Genomic DNA, 16,077 nt, shown 5'->3' on the forward strand with positions numbered 1-16,077 from the left:
TATTATTTTGATTCTGTCTTTTACTCTGAATACAACTCTTTTTACTTGCGTTCCCTTTACTCATTCTGTCTACCTACATCATACCACTTAACTGAACCCTGCTATCAGAATGAAGGAATCTTTCAGTCAGTGCATCCCTCCCTCTCTCTACCTATAGCACCATCCTCTTATCTGTCTCAGCCTACCTAGTTTATTGCCGCTCTCCCTAGCCCTCCCTGTTCTATATCCCTTTGCCCCGTACCACTTTCTCGAATGCTCTTTCTTTACCTTCCTCTTTTCCTCTCTCTCTGTCAGTTCTATGAGTGGCATGTTCTGATGTCATCTTCTAAGACTTTGATTAATCACCTGTTGTGAGCGGGGAAGGCTTTGTCGCCCTGTCTCTTCCCTTTTCCTTCAATCCCGCCCGCCCTCCCTCTCTCTCTCTCTCTCTCTCTCTCTCTCTCTCTCTCTCTCTCTCTCTCTCTCTCTCTCTCTCTCTCTCTCTCTCTCTCTCTCTCTCTGGGTTGTGAGTGGGTGGTATGAAGGCAATGAAAGGTGGGTGACTGCTGTGTTCATCCTGGGAGTGTTAGTGCTACAAAGCGCTCGCTGAACACTGAGATCGAGGAGAGAGAAAAAGTCTGCCACAGGCACAGCCATTAAATGTCAGGATGGGTTTGAAGATGAGTTCCTATTGAAGACGACTTCTTTCCCTCACCTCTCTGTAACCCTCTGCCTGCCTTTGTGCTTCCAATCAATGTGTGTGAAGGGGTGTGTGTGTGCCCGTGTACATGTGCATGTTTGACTGTCTTTTTTCCACTCAAAAAAAGACCTGCACCGTACCTTGTCTCTTATCAGTATGTGTTGTCTGTGTATTCTCTAACCTCCTCTCTCTCCGGCTCCCGTGTGTGTGTGTGTGTGTGTGTGTGTGTGTGTGTGTACGTGCGTGTCTCCCCTCAGGCATCGCCCCTAACATCACAGCTGGGCCATCCGACAGCACGGTGATTGATGGCATGTCAATCATCCTCCACTGTGAAACATCAGGAGCCCCCAGACCGGCCATCACCTGGCAGAAAGGTCAGACTCTCTCCACTGCACCCCTCCACCAGGCAAACACTATGTCATAGGGGAGAAGCAGACATTCACAATATGTTTTTTCCCATTATGATTGAACAATGGACTTAACCAGAACGGAGCAGTCCAATCATAACATTACTCAACTATCTGCAAAAGGCTGGATGAATGCACAGTATCTCCCATGGTACCAGTCTATCTAGCTCATGCAGACTAATACCATCCATTAGTTTATTACGTTTTTTATTTAACCTTTATTTAAGCAGAGAGTCATATTGAGACACAGGTCTCTTTTGCAAATGAACCCTGCAGAATTATTAAATAAACACATTGAATACGAAATGAAATCAATAAATAGTAACAATCAATCAGTTAACCCAAACAGTTTCCCCAGCTTCCCCTACATTTTCCCAACCCATCAAGACATCAGAAGTAAAATTACAAAAACCGGTATGAGTGTCCCCAGTGAACTGTGTGTATCTCTATGCGTGTTTCACTCTCTCTCTCTCTCTCCCCCAGGTGAGCGTGTCCTGGCCAGTGGTTCTGTCCAGCTGCCCAGGTTCACCCTGCTGGAGTCAGGCAGCCTTCTCATCTCCCCCTCCCACTTACCAGACGCTGGCACATACACCTGCATGGCCAGCAACTCCCGGGGCATAGACGAGGCTGCTGCTGACCTGTTGGTGTGGGGTGAGTGTGTGTGTGTAGGTGGGTGGGTGGAGGGAGTGTCTTGCGCACTGCGTCGGTACCTGGGGGAGACTCACTAAATCTTGCACATTTTGATGATGTCACATAGCAGACTATTATCTGATTGGTTGATGGACTTGATCCAGGGACAACATGTGACTTGATCCAGGGACAAAATGTGCCACTTGGAGAAATCAGAACATGCAGCACTGCATCCTTCCCTTTCTATAGTGTGTGTATAAGTGTGCTCATGCATCCCTTCTCTCTCTCTCCTATAGCTCGTACCCGTATCAACACCCCCCCTCAGGACCAGAGTGTCATCAAAGGCACCAAGGCCATCATGACCTGTGGAGTTACACACGACCCCAGTGTCACCGTCAGGTAGGAGATCACACACACAAACACACACACACACACACACAATGCACCCACCCACTCACCCACACACAATGCACCCACCCACACACACACACACACACACACACACACACACACACACAGAGAGACACATAGAGACACAGAGTAGTGCTGAGCGATTAACCAAAATGTTGCTTATTTTTCAGTTTTAAACAACTAATTGACAACATCGTTAAATTATTTGAATTCCATTTTGTTCGGGTTTTTTTCTGTGAGCTCAATGTGCACATTGCGTAGTGTCTCTAAAGATAAATCTGTGCGATCTAGTAGGGAGTTGTAGCTTCCAACAGGCTAATATTCTACATAGTTTGGCGCAAAACTACAATGAGTTTTGCGTCATTAACTACAATGACCATAAATCATTGCACTCCTACTTGTCCGGTCTGTGTGTTTATTTTATGCCTGCTACGTTAGGTTAGTGTCAGGCAGACACGGAGAGAAGAGACAGAAGAATGCACGATCGAGAGAGATCGAGAGCAGTTGTTTCGCGAGGTATCTCTACCTGAAAATACATGGTCTAAGTGATTGATAGTTGGTATTCAGCAGTCATAAAATTATGCCTTATTTACTTTGAAGAACTACTAAAATAGTGATTTTGTCAGACAGCATAGGCAGCAGCTCTAAAGAGATGAGATGATGACTTGGAATGAAATAATAAAGTTATCAAATAAAACAAATGTAATACATACAACAACTGAAATATTTTATTAAAGTAAAGTAATGTGAATAAATGGTTAATAAGTGATAAGCAGTAATGGGCAGTCACTACCATCATGGGACTTTTATTAATTGTTTTATTCTGTGTTGTTACAGCATTCAACCCACATAATGCACAGTGCATCTACAAAAAAATAAAATAGAAAATAGAAAACCATTAGATTAAAAAAATTATCAAACCGAAATACAACCGACCTCAAAAACCACTAATCGCTCAGAGCCACACAAAGCACTTTATACACACACACACACGCACACTTTTCTCCAACCTTACATACAACAGTGCACACTAACAATGCACAAAATGACAAGGTCACAGAGGCCCGAGCTTACACCTGCTGTGCATGTCAAGAAGCAACACACATACAGCACCTTGCCACTGGTCCTACAGCAACACCACAGTCTAAATATATTGAGCTGTGTGCTGTAGGTCACTAATACAAAGTATAGTCAAGTTCAATGGCTGTCAATATTCAGCTCTCGCTCTCGATCTCTCTATACCTTAATGAGTGTGTGTGTTTGTGTGTGCGCTTTGCATTTGAGCAGGTCATTTGTGATGTGTTTGAATCAGTCTTTTGATATGCTAGTGTCAGAGACAGTGTTTTCCTGCCCGGTATCCTGCTGTTGTGCTTGGCTACAGTCATAAAGTGGGAGAGATGAAAGGAGCCTATTATAGCCCTGGACTTAATGAAGAGGGAACCGTCAGGGGGATTCTTCAGATTTTTCTGACACACACACACACAGCAGCAATTAGTACCCCACTTTGTGTGTGTGTGTGTGCGAGTGTGTCTGTGTGTGGATGTGATAGTGTGATAGTTTGTAGCAGAGAGAGCGCGCAAGAGTGAACATATTGATTGATGCTTAGGAACGACACACTTCAAAAAAGCACAAAGTGGTTCAGATGATCTTCTATTGTATGTGGACAGCCCTTCAAATTAGTGGGTTCGGCTATTTCAGCCACACCCGTTGCTAAAATCGAGCACACCGCCATGCAATCTCCATAGACAAACATTTGCAGTAGAATGGCCTTACTGAAGAGCTTAGTGACTTTCAACATGGCACCGTCAAAGGATGTCACCTTTCCAACAAGTCAGTTCGTAAAATGTCTGCCCTGCTAGAGCTGCCCTGGTCAACTGTAAGTGCTGTTATTGTGAAGTCGAAACGTCTAGAGCAACAACGGCTCAGCCGCGAAGTGGTAGGCCACACAAGCTCACTGAACGAGACCGCCGAATGCTGAAGTGTGTAGCAGGTGTCCACATACCTTTGGTCATGTAGTGTATGTATGTACGTTATTTTCCGTATAGTTGACTATGGTAACTAACGTCCTAACTAACTGTGTGTTATACTGTAGGTATGTATGGGAGAAGGAGGGCTCGGTCATCAACGCCCAGTCCATCCCTCGTATCCGGCTGGACCCTGATGGTACTCTCCACATCTCCCAGACCTGGTCAGGTGACATCGGGACCTACACCTGTAGGGTCACCTCCGTAGGGGGCAACGACTCACGCAGCGCACACCTCCGAGTCAGGTAACACCATCGACATCTCTCTCTTTCCCTCTTTATCATCCTCTTGTTTTCTCTCTCTCTCGTTCATGCTCATCCTGTCGTGAACAAGATATACTGTGTTTGTTCTCTGTTCTCCTCGTTGTGGCCTTTTTGAAATTCTCTCTAAATCTCTTGTTCTCTTTTTAACACAAGCACACACGGACGCAAAAATACTTCTGTTCTCTTTCAACATTTTCTAACTTTCTGACTTTTTGCACACCTCACCTTTTTTTGCCACCTCTGACTCATTTTCAGACTGTCAACTTGTCCCTCAGCTCACCTCTCTCCCCATTCTCACCTCTGAAGACAGTGAAGTTTGGCCCCGGAGACACACACTCACCTCTCCTGTCTCTCACCTGTTTCAACCCACTCCTGTCCAGTAGCGGTGTGTGGGTATAATCACTGGGGAAGCCCCCCGCCCCAAATAAGCCATGTTACAACCTATGTTTTGATAATTGCGTTGTTTGCTCTATAACCTGTTCATTCATATGCGTTGCTACAGTGATATATTGTTTTATCACAAAACTGGATAGCAACCTCTGTCCACTGAAGTCCACAAACCATATTGCATGTACAGTAACAGACAGTTACATGACCTACAGCATGGTCAAGCAAGTTAATGTTTCCGACATTTTCAGACCACTAAACAACTATTGATTTAGAACCACAGAGAGTTGCGGCAAGTCGCAAAGAAAACAGGAGCTGCCTCCACTATTCCAGCACCATTTCAACATAATCAAATCCCCTCTGCTTAGTCTAATATAGTGACAACTAAAAGATACCAAAAACAATTAAGTCCAATCAACATAAGCTAAATATGTTGTGGCTGTCCACGATTCTGATTTATGTGTGTGTGTGTGTGTGTGTGTGTGTGCGTGCGCGTGCAAGTAGAAAAACATGTTGACTCACCCTACTTGTAGAGAAACGCCAATGTCCTCTCTTTCATGTTGACGAAACGGTCTATCACGCTTTTAGTTTTTGTTGTCCTAGGCTACCTGGCTAAAATGCTTGCTCGCTAGCCTAACTTCCATTCATGGGCAACGTTAGCTAGTTAACATTAGCCTTCTATATCTAGTTACATATTGAACTTCCATCTTCTCAGGCCAGGGGCACAACAATGTATTAATTAATTGTTGGATCAGAATCGCTGTTATAATCATTGGCCAGTATGGAGAATTAAGTAAAACCAAATCCCTATCTCCATCCATGTCTAATTTAGGAAAGGGCCAATTTTAGCTAGCTGGCTAGCTAGCCTCCGGAGATGCAACAATTCAAGTGTTTCTGTCAATGACGTATGCTCTCAATGTGATTTGATAGGAGTGACGCCAAAATCCAAGCTGGCTTCTCTTGACACTTTTCTTTGGTGCGCCAGGACCATTCACAGTTGAGCTTGCTCAGTTTAGATAAATGCTGATTGGCTAATTTATGTATACTTTTTTTATCAAGGGAGGCCAAATGCTCGCTGGCTTCACTTGCCTTAAATGCTATGGGTGGCAACAAACAACGTTTGGACCAGACAGCATCACATAGATGACCTACACGTAGCGAGAGAGAGGGGACGCTGTTTCGCTTGCTCGGATGCTTTCTCCTGTGATATACATTCCGCCTCTTGCGAATTGAAGGAAAATTATGAAACACAGAGAGACGAAGATAAATAATTGTATGTAAAAAAATAGATATATTTTGGGGAAGCCTGGCTTCCCTTGGTATCCATGAATACACGCCACTGCTCCTGTCTTTCTATCTCTCTTTTCTTCTTTACCCTTCTCTCCTAGGTTCCCATAATGATGGATTTTGAGTAATTCTTACCTTTATGAATTTATTAGAAAAACTCATGCAGTCATTTCTTCTCTGTCTGCCCGTCTGTCTGATGAACTCTCTGGCTATCTGTCTATCTCCCCCTCACAGGCAGCTGCCCTATGCTCCAGAGAACCCTGTGTCTCTGCTGAGCTCCTCAGAGAAGAGGGCCATCAACCTGTCCTGGGCCAAGCCATTTGACGGGAACAGCCCCCTAATTCACTACGTTCTGGAGGTCTCCGAGAACAGTGAGTGATCTCAGGTGGACACCTGCCTGACGACTCAGCCTGAATTTAATCTGCCATCCTAGAAGTCGTTGTGTGACTTCAAAAAGGGGTGTTGTCCACAGCAAATTCATCAGCGATTGGATCGTCTCTAACAATTCTAACCAATCAGATTTTCAAAGTTGATATCATCATCATGTAGGCTGGCTCTTCCCCAACCCATCGGTTAATGGGACCAATCAGAACGGTCAGAATGTGTTCGCATTCTAGAAATCGTACGGGAGGGAGGCAAATCCAGACTCATTGTGGAGAAGAAACGTCATATTGGCCGGAGCGATGTGGAAAGGTAGCCAGGCAAGGAGGAGCCAGGGAGGAAAGAAATTCAACTAGAGTAGGAGAAATGTAGAATGAGGAAAAAAAAACACTGTTAGTAGGAGGAATAGAATGAATAAGGATTAGATCAACCGCTGATTGTATGTGTCTGTTCTCTCTCCCTGTCCTAGACGCTCCCTGGGCTATCCTCCTGGCCAACATAGAGCCTGAGTCGACAGCAGTGACCGTCAGCGGGCTTATCCCAGCACGCTCCTACCAGTTCCGCCTGTGTGCCGTCAACGACGTGGGAAAGGGCCAGTTCAGCAAGGAGACTGACCGGTGAGTGGATAAATGAATGAACAATTGTGTGAGTGAGTTAGTTAGTGAGTAAGCGTGTACATGAGCATGGGCAAGCAAGTGAGGGTCCTCAGAGGATCCTTCACTCCACTCCAAAGCCCCTTATGTCCTGCCATCCAATGATAACAGCCCACTCAGTCTCCCAGACAACAAGTGTGTGATCCCCTGTCCCAGTACACATTGTCCATGGTGTGTGTTTGTGCGTGTGTGTGTTTATCTGCTGAAGGAACAGTATTTGAGTCGATGCAGCCAGACACACGCCACCACCTCACTCACTCAGAGAGGGATTTGGGGGTATCCCGGGAGAGTGTGGAGATCAGGTTGGCTTCACTAGCCTGAGTCACTTTTGAGAATGTACAGTGTGTCTCCTGTGACTCCTTTAAACCCCCCCGCCCAATCCCTCAATGCTCTTCTGCATCCCATGTGGCACCCTATCCCCTGTATAGTGCACTACTTTTGACCAGGGCCCGTAATGCTCTGGTTAAAAGTAGTGCAATATGTAGGGAATAGGGGGCCATTTGGGACGACACCATCCTCTTACACCGGCTAGCTAGTCACGCCAGCTCAAATGCGAACTGTTGGATCCCCAGCCTTCTCCAGCTGAGAGGAGAGCCAAAGGGCACTCCTGCCCGACAGCGCAGGGGTTCACACCGAGCACTTTGTGCTTCCGTTTGATCTCAACTCCGCCTCGCTTCAGAAGTGTCGTACAGTATCTCTCTCTGGGCTCTTTGGTTTTGACAGGGTAAGAATAAACTGTAGGGTTTTACTGTATTTAATTGATTGAGCATCATCTGACTGGTGCATTGTGGTATTAGCCTTTTCCCTCTCTGTGTAGGTACCTTATGTTTCCATCAGTAGGGAATCTTTTAGGAAAGGCGTAATGATGTTTTTTCCAGAGCTTAGATAGGTAGATAGGATGAATGGACACATGCTGAGAGGCAATGAAAGACAAATAGGTTATGACAGAGACAGTGCTTTTCATAGTTGTAGAGAGACACAGTTCATTGCCAGATCAACAAATCAACCGGGACAGCATAAAATGCAGTCTTAGGAGGATTGAAATCTATGTTTGGCGTGACCTTCCTCCTTGGACAGATAAACATCCGTCTTTCTTTCCCTAATTTCTCTCTGTATCTGTATCTCTCTCTTGTTCCCTACTTTATCTCTATATCTCTCCTCTCTGCAGTGTGTCTCTACCAGAGGAACCTCCCAGTGCTCCTCCCCAGAACGTGATCGCCAGCGGCCGCACCAACCAGTCCATCATGATCCAGTGGCAGCCCCCACCAGAGAGCCACCAGAACGGGGTCCTCAGAGGCTACAGCGTCCGGTAAGAACACACCCCCATGGGATAACAGGATGAGTTGGCTGCTATAACCCTCCCTGGTTCTCTGAATTAAGGACGGGAGTTGTTATGCTGTATGATAGCACATAACATAAGAACTCATGTTCAAATTGAAGTAAAACCATTGACTGTGGTTAAATGTGGGAGTAGGCCTACTGTTGTAGCTCTCTGGCAGTTTATCAATAAGGATGAACTCAGTTTACAGTAGGTTTGTAGCTGGTTGTGTCATGGTGTAGACCCAAATAAGGTGGCAGGCATTCTGTAGATATTCCAATCCATTAGAGGTAGAGCCAGTGTTGTCATCGTCATCTGCTCACTCTGGCGAGTGTTGTAGACTAGTGCTCTGTCTCCCCCTACTGTAGATGTTATGTACTACCGTCCCTGGTATGAACACTGGCACTGTGTCTCAGGTACCGTGATACAAAAATGCAAGAGTTGAATGTCTTGTTCTCCAACTAAGAATCCGTTTGTGCTCAATTTCTGCACCCTAGATGGCCTTGTAGCTACAATCGACTCAGACTAGACTGTGTCTTCTCATGTATCGTCTAACAGGTCTGCCTATGGAGTACCAGAGTAAGAACATCTCCAAACCAGACCAGACTAACCTCTCTTCTCTCCTCCCTCTCTCTCCTCCCTCTCTCTATTCTCTCCTCCCCCTCTCTCTCCTCTCAGATATCGTCTGACAGGTCTTCCAGTGGACTACCAGAGTAAGAACATCTCCAAACCAGATGTGACCAACCTTCTCCTGGAGGACCTGATCATCTGGACCAACTATGAGATCGAGGTGGCGGCCTACAACTGGGCGGGGCTAGGAACCTTCAGCCACAAGGTTACTGAGTGGACGCTGCAGGGAGGTGAGTGATACTGGATACTCGCTGCTCATTGGTCCTTATGATTGTCAGTCAGATGTGAGCTGGAATAGTCTCTGCTCATTGGTCCTCATGCTTGTCAGTCAGATGTGAGCTGGAATAGTCTCTGCTCATTGGTCCTTATGCTTGTCAGTCAGATACATACTTAGATAACATGGAAAATAAATTGAATGGAAAGTATTGTACCTGTGTAATTGTTACCTTTTTATACCTATTTAATGACTTGACGCATAAATGAACTTGTCAAGTCAGTATCCATGTCTATTTTGAGGATATAAGGATGATGTTCAACAGGGATAGTTTCTTGATACAGTTCATGTAGAAGGCAGCACAGTCAGTACTGGTACAAAAACGTGGAGTTAGCACCTGTGTCAAATGGTATTGAAGTCTTGCTGAATACATTGATTACTTTCTGAATACAGGTATGTCTTCCTATTGAATCCTCTGTAAGCTCTGTATAGTACATTACATTACACTACCTTGGCAGTAGATTAAAAGTTTGAGGCCACAGATGCAACGTAAAAGCAGGAAGGTTACAGTGTTGTAATGTGTCCCGAGCCTCGAGATAGAAGAAGAAAAAGAAGAAAGTGAAGGTGTGAAGAAGTTAATATGGCTGCCCTTGCCCTTGCCCTGCAGAATCAAAAGCAATACCTGGGATATAGACACATACTGTAAATTCTGCCAGCCAAGGCTGTCCAATCTATAAGGTGTTTAGTTTAGTCTCATGTTCTCTCTATCCATTCCTCTCACCTCTCTCTCTCTCTCTCTCTCTCTCTGATTGTCTCTCTCTGATTCTCTCTCTCTCTCTCTCTCTCTCTCTCTCTCTCTCTCTCTCTCTCTCTCTCTCTCTCTCTCTCTCTCTCTCTCTCTCTCTCTCTTTGATTCTCTCTTTGATTCTCTCTTCTCCTTTTTTCTCACTTATCTTCCTCAGTGCCGACTATAGCCCCCAGTAACGTTCAGGCGGAGGCTGTCAACTCCACGACCATCCGTATCACCTGGGCCGCCCCTAACCCTCAGTTCATCAACGGGATCAACCAGGGATACAAGGTGAGGGACATCATAAGACACAAGTCACCATGTCACTAAGGGCAGTACCATCTAATGGGTGATAGACACAAGTCACCATGTCACTAAGGGCAATACCATTTAATGGGTGATAGAACTATGACTGCAAGGTTATAGACACTAGACAGCCTGTCATTAGGGGCAGTCTCATCGATCAACTAGGTGATAGAATGGTACAGGCTGGTACATGTCTCATACTGTGTCACAAGGGGAAAGAGAACTGCCCAAGGGGAGACAGATATGCCACTACTAACCATTGTGAAAGATGGCTTCCAATTTGTCATTTGTTTCTTTGACTTTCATCTTCTGAGCATTTTACCAGCTATCTATCTATCTTGTGGCTAACTAGATCTGGAAGTTGTTTGTTCAATCTCTCCTGCTCATCAAATCAAATCAAATCAAATCAAATTTTATTGGTCACATGCGCCGAATACAACAGGTGCAGACATCACAGTGAAATGCTTACTTACAGCCCTTAACCAACAGTGCATTTATTTTTAACAAAAAAGTAAAATTAAAACAACAACAAAAAAAGTGTTGAGAAAAAAAAGAGCAGAAGTAAAATACAATAACAGTAGGGAGGCTATATATACAGGGGGGTACCGTTGCAGAGTCAGTGTGCGGGGGCACCGGCTAGTTGAGGTAATATGTACATGTGGGTAGAGTTAAAGTGACTATGCATAAATAATTAACAGAGTAGCAGCAGCGTAAAAGGGATGGGGTGGGGGGGCAGTGCAAATAGTCCGGGTAGCCATGATTAGCTGTTCAGGAGTCTTATGGCTTGGGGGTAGAAGCTGTTGAGAATTCTTTTGGACCTAGACTTGGCACTCCGGTACCGCTTGCCATGCGGTAGCAGAGAGAACAGTCTATGACTAGGGTGGCTGGAGTCTTTTACAATTTTGAGGGCCTTTCTCTGACACCGCCTGGTATAGAGGTCCTGGATGGCAGGAAGCTTGGCCCCAGTGATGTACTGGGCCGTACGCACTACCCTCTGTGGTGCCTTGCGGTCGGAGGCCAAGCAGTTGCCATACCAGGCGGTGATGCAACCAGTCAGGATGCTCTCGATGGTGCAGCTGTAGAATTTTTTGAGGATCTGAGGACCCATGCCAAATCTTTTCAGTCTCCTGAGGGGAATAGGCTTTGTCGTGCCCTCTTCACGACTGTCTTGGTGTGTTTGGACCATGATAGTTCGTTGGTGATGTGGACACCAAGGAACTTGAAGCTCTCAACCTGTTCCACTACAGCCCCGTCGATGAGAATGGGGGCTTGCTCAGTCCTCTTTTTTTTCCTGTAGTCCACAATCATCTCCTTTGTCTTGGTCACGTTGAGGGAGAGGTTGTTGTCCTGGCACCACACGGCCAGGTCTCTGACCTCCTCCCTATAGGCTGTCTCATCGTTGTCGGTGATCAGGCCTACCACTGTTGTGTCGTCGGCAAACTTAATGATGGTGTTGGAGTCGTGCCTGGCCATGCAGTCATGGGTGAACAGAGAGTACAGGAGGGGGACTGAGCACGCACCCCTGAGGGGCCCCTGCGTTGAGGATCAGTGTGGCAGATGTGTTGTTACCTACCCTTACCACCTGGGGGCGGCCCGTCAGGAAGTCCAGGATCCAGTTGCAGAGGGAGGTGTTTAGTCCCAGGATCCTTAGCTTAGTGATGAGCTTAGAGGGCACTATGGTGTTGAATGCTGAGCTGTAGTCAATGAATAGCATGTGTGGAGTGCAATAGAGATTGCATCATCTGTGGATCTGTTGGGGCGGTATGCAAATTGGAGTGGGTCTAGGGTTTCTGGGATAATGCTGTTGATGTGAGCCATGACCAGCCTTTCAAAGCACTTCATGGCTACAGACGTCAGTGCTACGGGTCGGTAGTCATTTAGGCAGGTTATCTTAGAGTCCTTGGGCACGGGGACTATGGTGGTCTGCTTGAAACATGTTGGTATTACAGACTCAGTCAGGGACATGTTGAAAATGTCAGTGAAGACACTTGCCAGTTGGTCAGCACATGCTCGGAGTACACGTCCTGGTAATCCGTCTGGCCCTGCGGCCTTGTGAATGTTGACCTGCTTAAAAGTCTTACTCACATCGGCTACGGAGAGCGTGATCACATAGTCATCCGGAACAGCTGGTGCTCTCATGCATGCTTCAGTGTTGCTTGCCTCGAGCGAGCATAGAAGTGGTTTAGCTCGTCTGGTAGGCTTGTGTCACTGGGCAGCTCATGGCTGTGCTTCCCTTTGTAGTCTGTAATAGTTTTCAAGCCCTGCCACATCCGACGAGCGTCAGAGCCAGTGTAGTACGATTCAATCTTAGTCCTGTATTGACTCTTTGCCTGTTTGATGGTTTGTCGGAGGGCATAGCGGGATTTCTTATAAGCGTCCGGGTTAGAGTCCCGTTCCTTGAAAGCGGCAGCTCTACCCTTTAGCTCAGTGCGGATGTTTCCTGTAATCCATGGCTTCTGGTTGGGGTATGTGCGTACGGTCACTGTGGGGACGACATCATCGATGCACTTATTGATGAAGCCAGTGACTGATGTGGTGTACTCCTCAATGCTGTCTGAAGAATCCCGGAACATGTTCCAGTCTGTGCTAGCAAAACAGTCCTGTAGCTTAGCATCTGCGTCATCTGACCACTTTTTTATTAACCGAGTCACTGGTGCTTCCTGCTTTAGTTTTTGCTTATAAGCAGGAATCAGGAGGATAGAGTTATGGTCAGATTTGCCAAATGGAGGGCGAGGGAGAGCTTTGTATGCGTCTCTGTGTGTGGAGTAAACGTGGTCTAGAGTTTTTTTTCCTCTGGTTGCACATTTAACATGCTGGTAGAAATTAGGTAGGACGGATTTAAGTTTCCCTGCATTAAAGTCCCCGGCCACTAGGAGCGCTGCATCTGGATGAGCGTTTCCTGTTGATTTATGGCCTTGTACAACTCATTCAGTGCAATCTTAATGCCAGCATTGGTTTGTGGTGGGGCGGCAGGTGGCTTAGTGGGTAAGAGCGTTGTGCCAGTAACCGAAAGGTCGCTGGTTCTAATCCCCAAGCCGACTAGGTGAAAAATCTGTCGATGTGCCCTTGAGCAAGGCACTTAACCCTAATTGCTCCTGTAAGTCGCTCTGGATAAGAGCGTCTGCTAAATGACTAAAATGTAAATGTAATGTAAATAGACAGCTATGAAAAATATAGATGAAAACTCTCTTGGTAAATAGTGTGGTCTACAGCTTATCATAAGATACTCTACCTCAGGCGAGCAAAACCTCGAGACTTCCTTAGTATTTGATTTTGTGCACCAGCTGTTGTTTACAAATATACACAGACCGCCACCCCTTGTCTTACCGAGTCAGCCGTTCTATCCTGCCGATGTAGCGTATAGCCCGCTAGCTGTATGTTATCAATGTCGATCGTTCAGCCACGACTCGGTGAAACATAAGATATTACAGTTTTTAATGTCCCGTTGGTAGGATAACCGTAGTCTTAAATCATCCAATTTATTTTCAAATGATTGAACGTTGGCTAATAGGATTGATGGAAGAGGCAGTTTACTCGCTCGCCGTCGGATCCTTACAAGGCACCCCGATCTATGTCCACGATATCTCCGTCTCTTTCTCATGTGAATGACGGGGATTTGGGCATTGTTGGGTGTCTGTAGAATATCCTTCGCGGCCGCCTCGTTGAAGAAAAAATCTTCGTCCAATACGAGGTGAGTAATCGCTGTCCTGATATCCAGAAGCTCTTTTTGGTTATAAGAGACGATGGCAGAAACATTATGTACAAAATAAATGACAAATAACGCGGAAAAACACACATAATAGTACAATTGGTTAGAGGGCTGTAAAACGGCAGCCATCTTCTCCGGCGCTGTTAGTCTCATACTGTTAAGGAAGCTGGTTTTGTTAACTGTCATTTACAGATGTACTTGATAGGATCATAATGAGATGTATGGAGAATGACTGTTTAGAATCAGCTGTACTAGAACTTCATTCTATAGTAAGTCTTTGAGATGTGATGACACATGCATTGTGTTTCTCCCAGGAGAGTTCACTTAGCAGGAAATCTCAGGGGTCACTATTAAACTCTCTCTGACTGCAGGGGCTGTCCCAAGAGAGAGGTTACTGAGGGAGGGAGGGAGGGAGGGAGGGAGGGAGAGAGGGAGAGAGGGAGAGAGGGAGAGAGAGAGAGAGAGAGAGAGAGAGAGAGAGAGAGAGAGAGAGAGAGAGAGAGAGAGAGAGAGAGAGAGAGATGTTTACTGTTTATTTCTGATTGTTTATTTCCCTTTTGTTTATTATCTATTTCACTTGCTTTGGCAATTTAAACATATGTTTCCCATGCCAATAAAGCCCTTTGAATTGAACATTGAATTTAGAGAGAGAGAGAGAGAGATCTAATTAAAATAAAAAGTAATCAAGAAATGTTGAAACGAATCCAATTAACCACCCAAATAGTACTGTAACAGTATGGTAGTAGGTGCACCAGTTTGAGTGTATCAAGAACTGCAACGCTGCTGGGTTATTCACGCTCAACAGTTTCCTGTGTGTATCAAGAATGGTCCACCACCCAAAGGACATCCAGCCAACTTGACACAGCTGTGGGAAGCATTGGAGTTAACATGGACCAGCATCCCCGGGGAATGCTTTCGACACCTTGTAGAGTCCTTGCCCCGACGAATTGAGGCTGTTCTGAGGGCAAAAGTGGGTGCAACTCAATATCAGGAAGGTGTTCCTAATGTTTTGTACACTCAGTGTATATACCGGATGAATTTACACAAGATATACAAAAGAATTATATGTACAGTAGTAGATATATTAGAGTGAGCTATGTCAAGAATCCAGTATATAAATAAATACAGTGGGGAAAAAAAGTATTTAGTCAGCCACCAATTGTGCAAGTTCTCCCACTTAAAAAGATGAGAGAGGCCTGTAATTTTCATCATAGGTACACGTCAACTATGACAGACAAATTGAGAATTTTTTTTCCCAGAAAATCACATTGTAGGATTTTTAATGAATTTATTTGCAAATTATGGTGGAAAATAAGTATTTGGTCACCTACAAACAAGCAAGATTTCTGGCTCTCACAGACCTGTAACTTCTTCTTTAAGAGGCTCCTCTGTCCTCCACTCGTTACCTGTATTAATGGCACCTGTTTGAACTTGTTATCAGTATAAAAGACACCTGTCCACAACCTCAAACAGTCACACTCCAAACTCCACTATGGCCAAGACCAAAGAGCTGTCAAAGGACACCAGAAACAAAATTGTAGACCTGCACCAGGCTGGGAAGACTGAATCTGCAATAGGTAAGCAGCTTGGTTTGAAGAAATCAACTGTGGGAGCAATTATTAGGAAATGGAAGACATACAAGACCACTGATAATCTCCCTCGATCTGGGGCTCCACGCAAGATCTCACCCCGTGGGGTCAAAATGATCACAAGAACGGTGAGCAAAAATCCCAGAACCACACGGGGGGACCTAGTGAATGACCTGCAGAGAGCTGGGACCAAAGTAACAAAGCCTACCATCAGTAACACACTACGCCGCCAGGGACTCAAATCCTGCAGTGCCAGACGTGTCCCCCTGCTTAAGCCAGTACATGTCCAGACCCGTCTGAAGTTTGCTAGAGTGCATTTGGATGATCCAGAAGAGGATTGGGAGAATGTCATATGGTCAGATGAAACCAAAATATAACTTTTTGGTAAAAACTCAACTCGTC

The 16,077-nt window shown here is 45.5% G+C and overlaps 1 protein-coding gene across 1 annotated transcript in view; it reads left to right on the plus strand.

The window, feature by feature from the left end:
* Positions 1–16,077, plus strand: part of sdk2b (sidekick cell adhesion molecule 2b) — a 435,742-nt gene that overhangs the window by 347,491 nt on the left and 72,174 nt on the right. The window contains exons 10-18 of the mRNA XM_045209786.1: positions 937–1,053; positions 1,570–1,737; positions 2,013–2,115; positions 4,220–4,396; positions 6,323–6,459; positions 6,939–7,086; positions 8,291–8,431; positions 9,119–9,300; positions 10,247–10,362. Coding sequence (XP_045065721.1) covers positions 937–1,053; positions 1,570–1,737; positions 2,013–2,115; positions 4,220–4,396; positions 6,323–6,459; positions 6,939–7,086; positions 8,291–8,431; positions 9,119–9,300; positions 10,247–10,362 — 1,289 coding nt within the window. The remainder of the gene's footprint in view (positions 1–936; positions 1,054–1,569; positions 1,738–2,012; positions 2,116–4,219; positions 4,397–6,322; positions 6,460–6,938; positions 7,087–8,290; positions 8,432–9,118; positions 9,301–10,246; positions 10,363–16,077) is intronic.

Source organism: Coregonus clupeaformis, chromosome 31 (genome assembly GCF_020615455.1).
Source record: "Coregonus clupeaformis isolate EN_2021a chromosome 31, ASM2061545v1, whole genome shotgun sequence".
NCBI classification, from domain to species: Eukaryota; Metazoa; Chordata; class Actinopteri; order Salmoniformes; family Salmonidae; genus Coregonus; species Coregonus clupeaformis.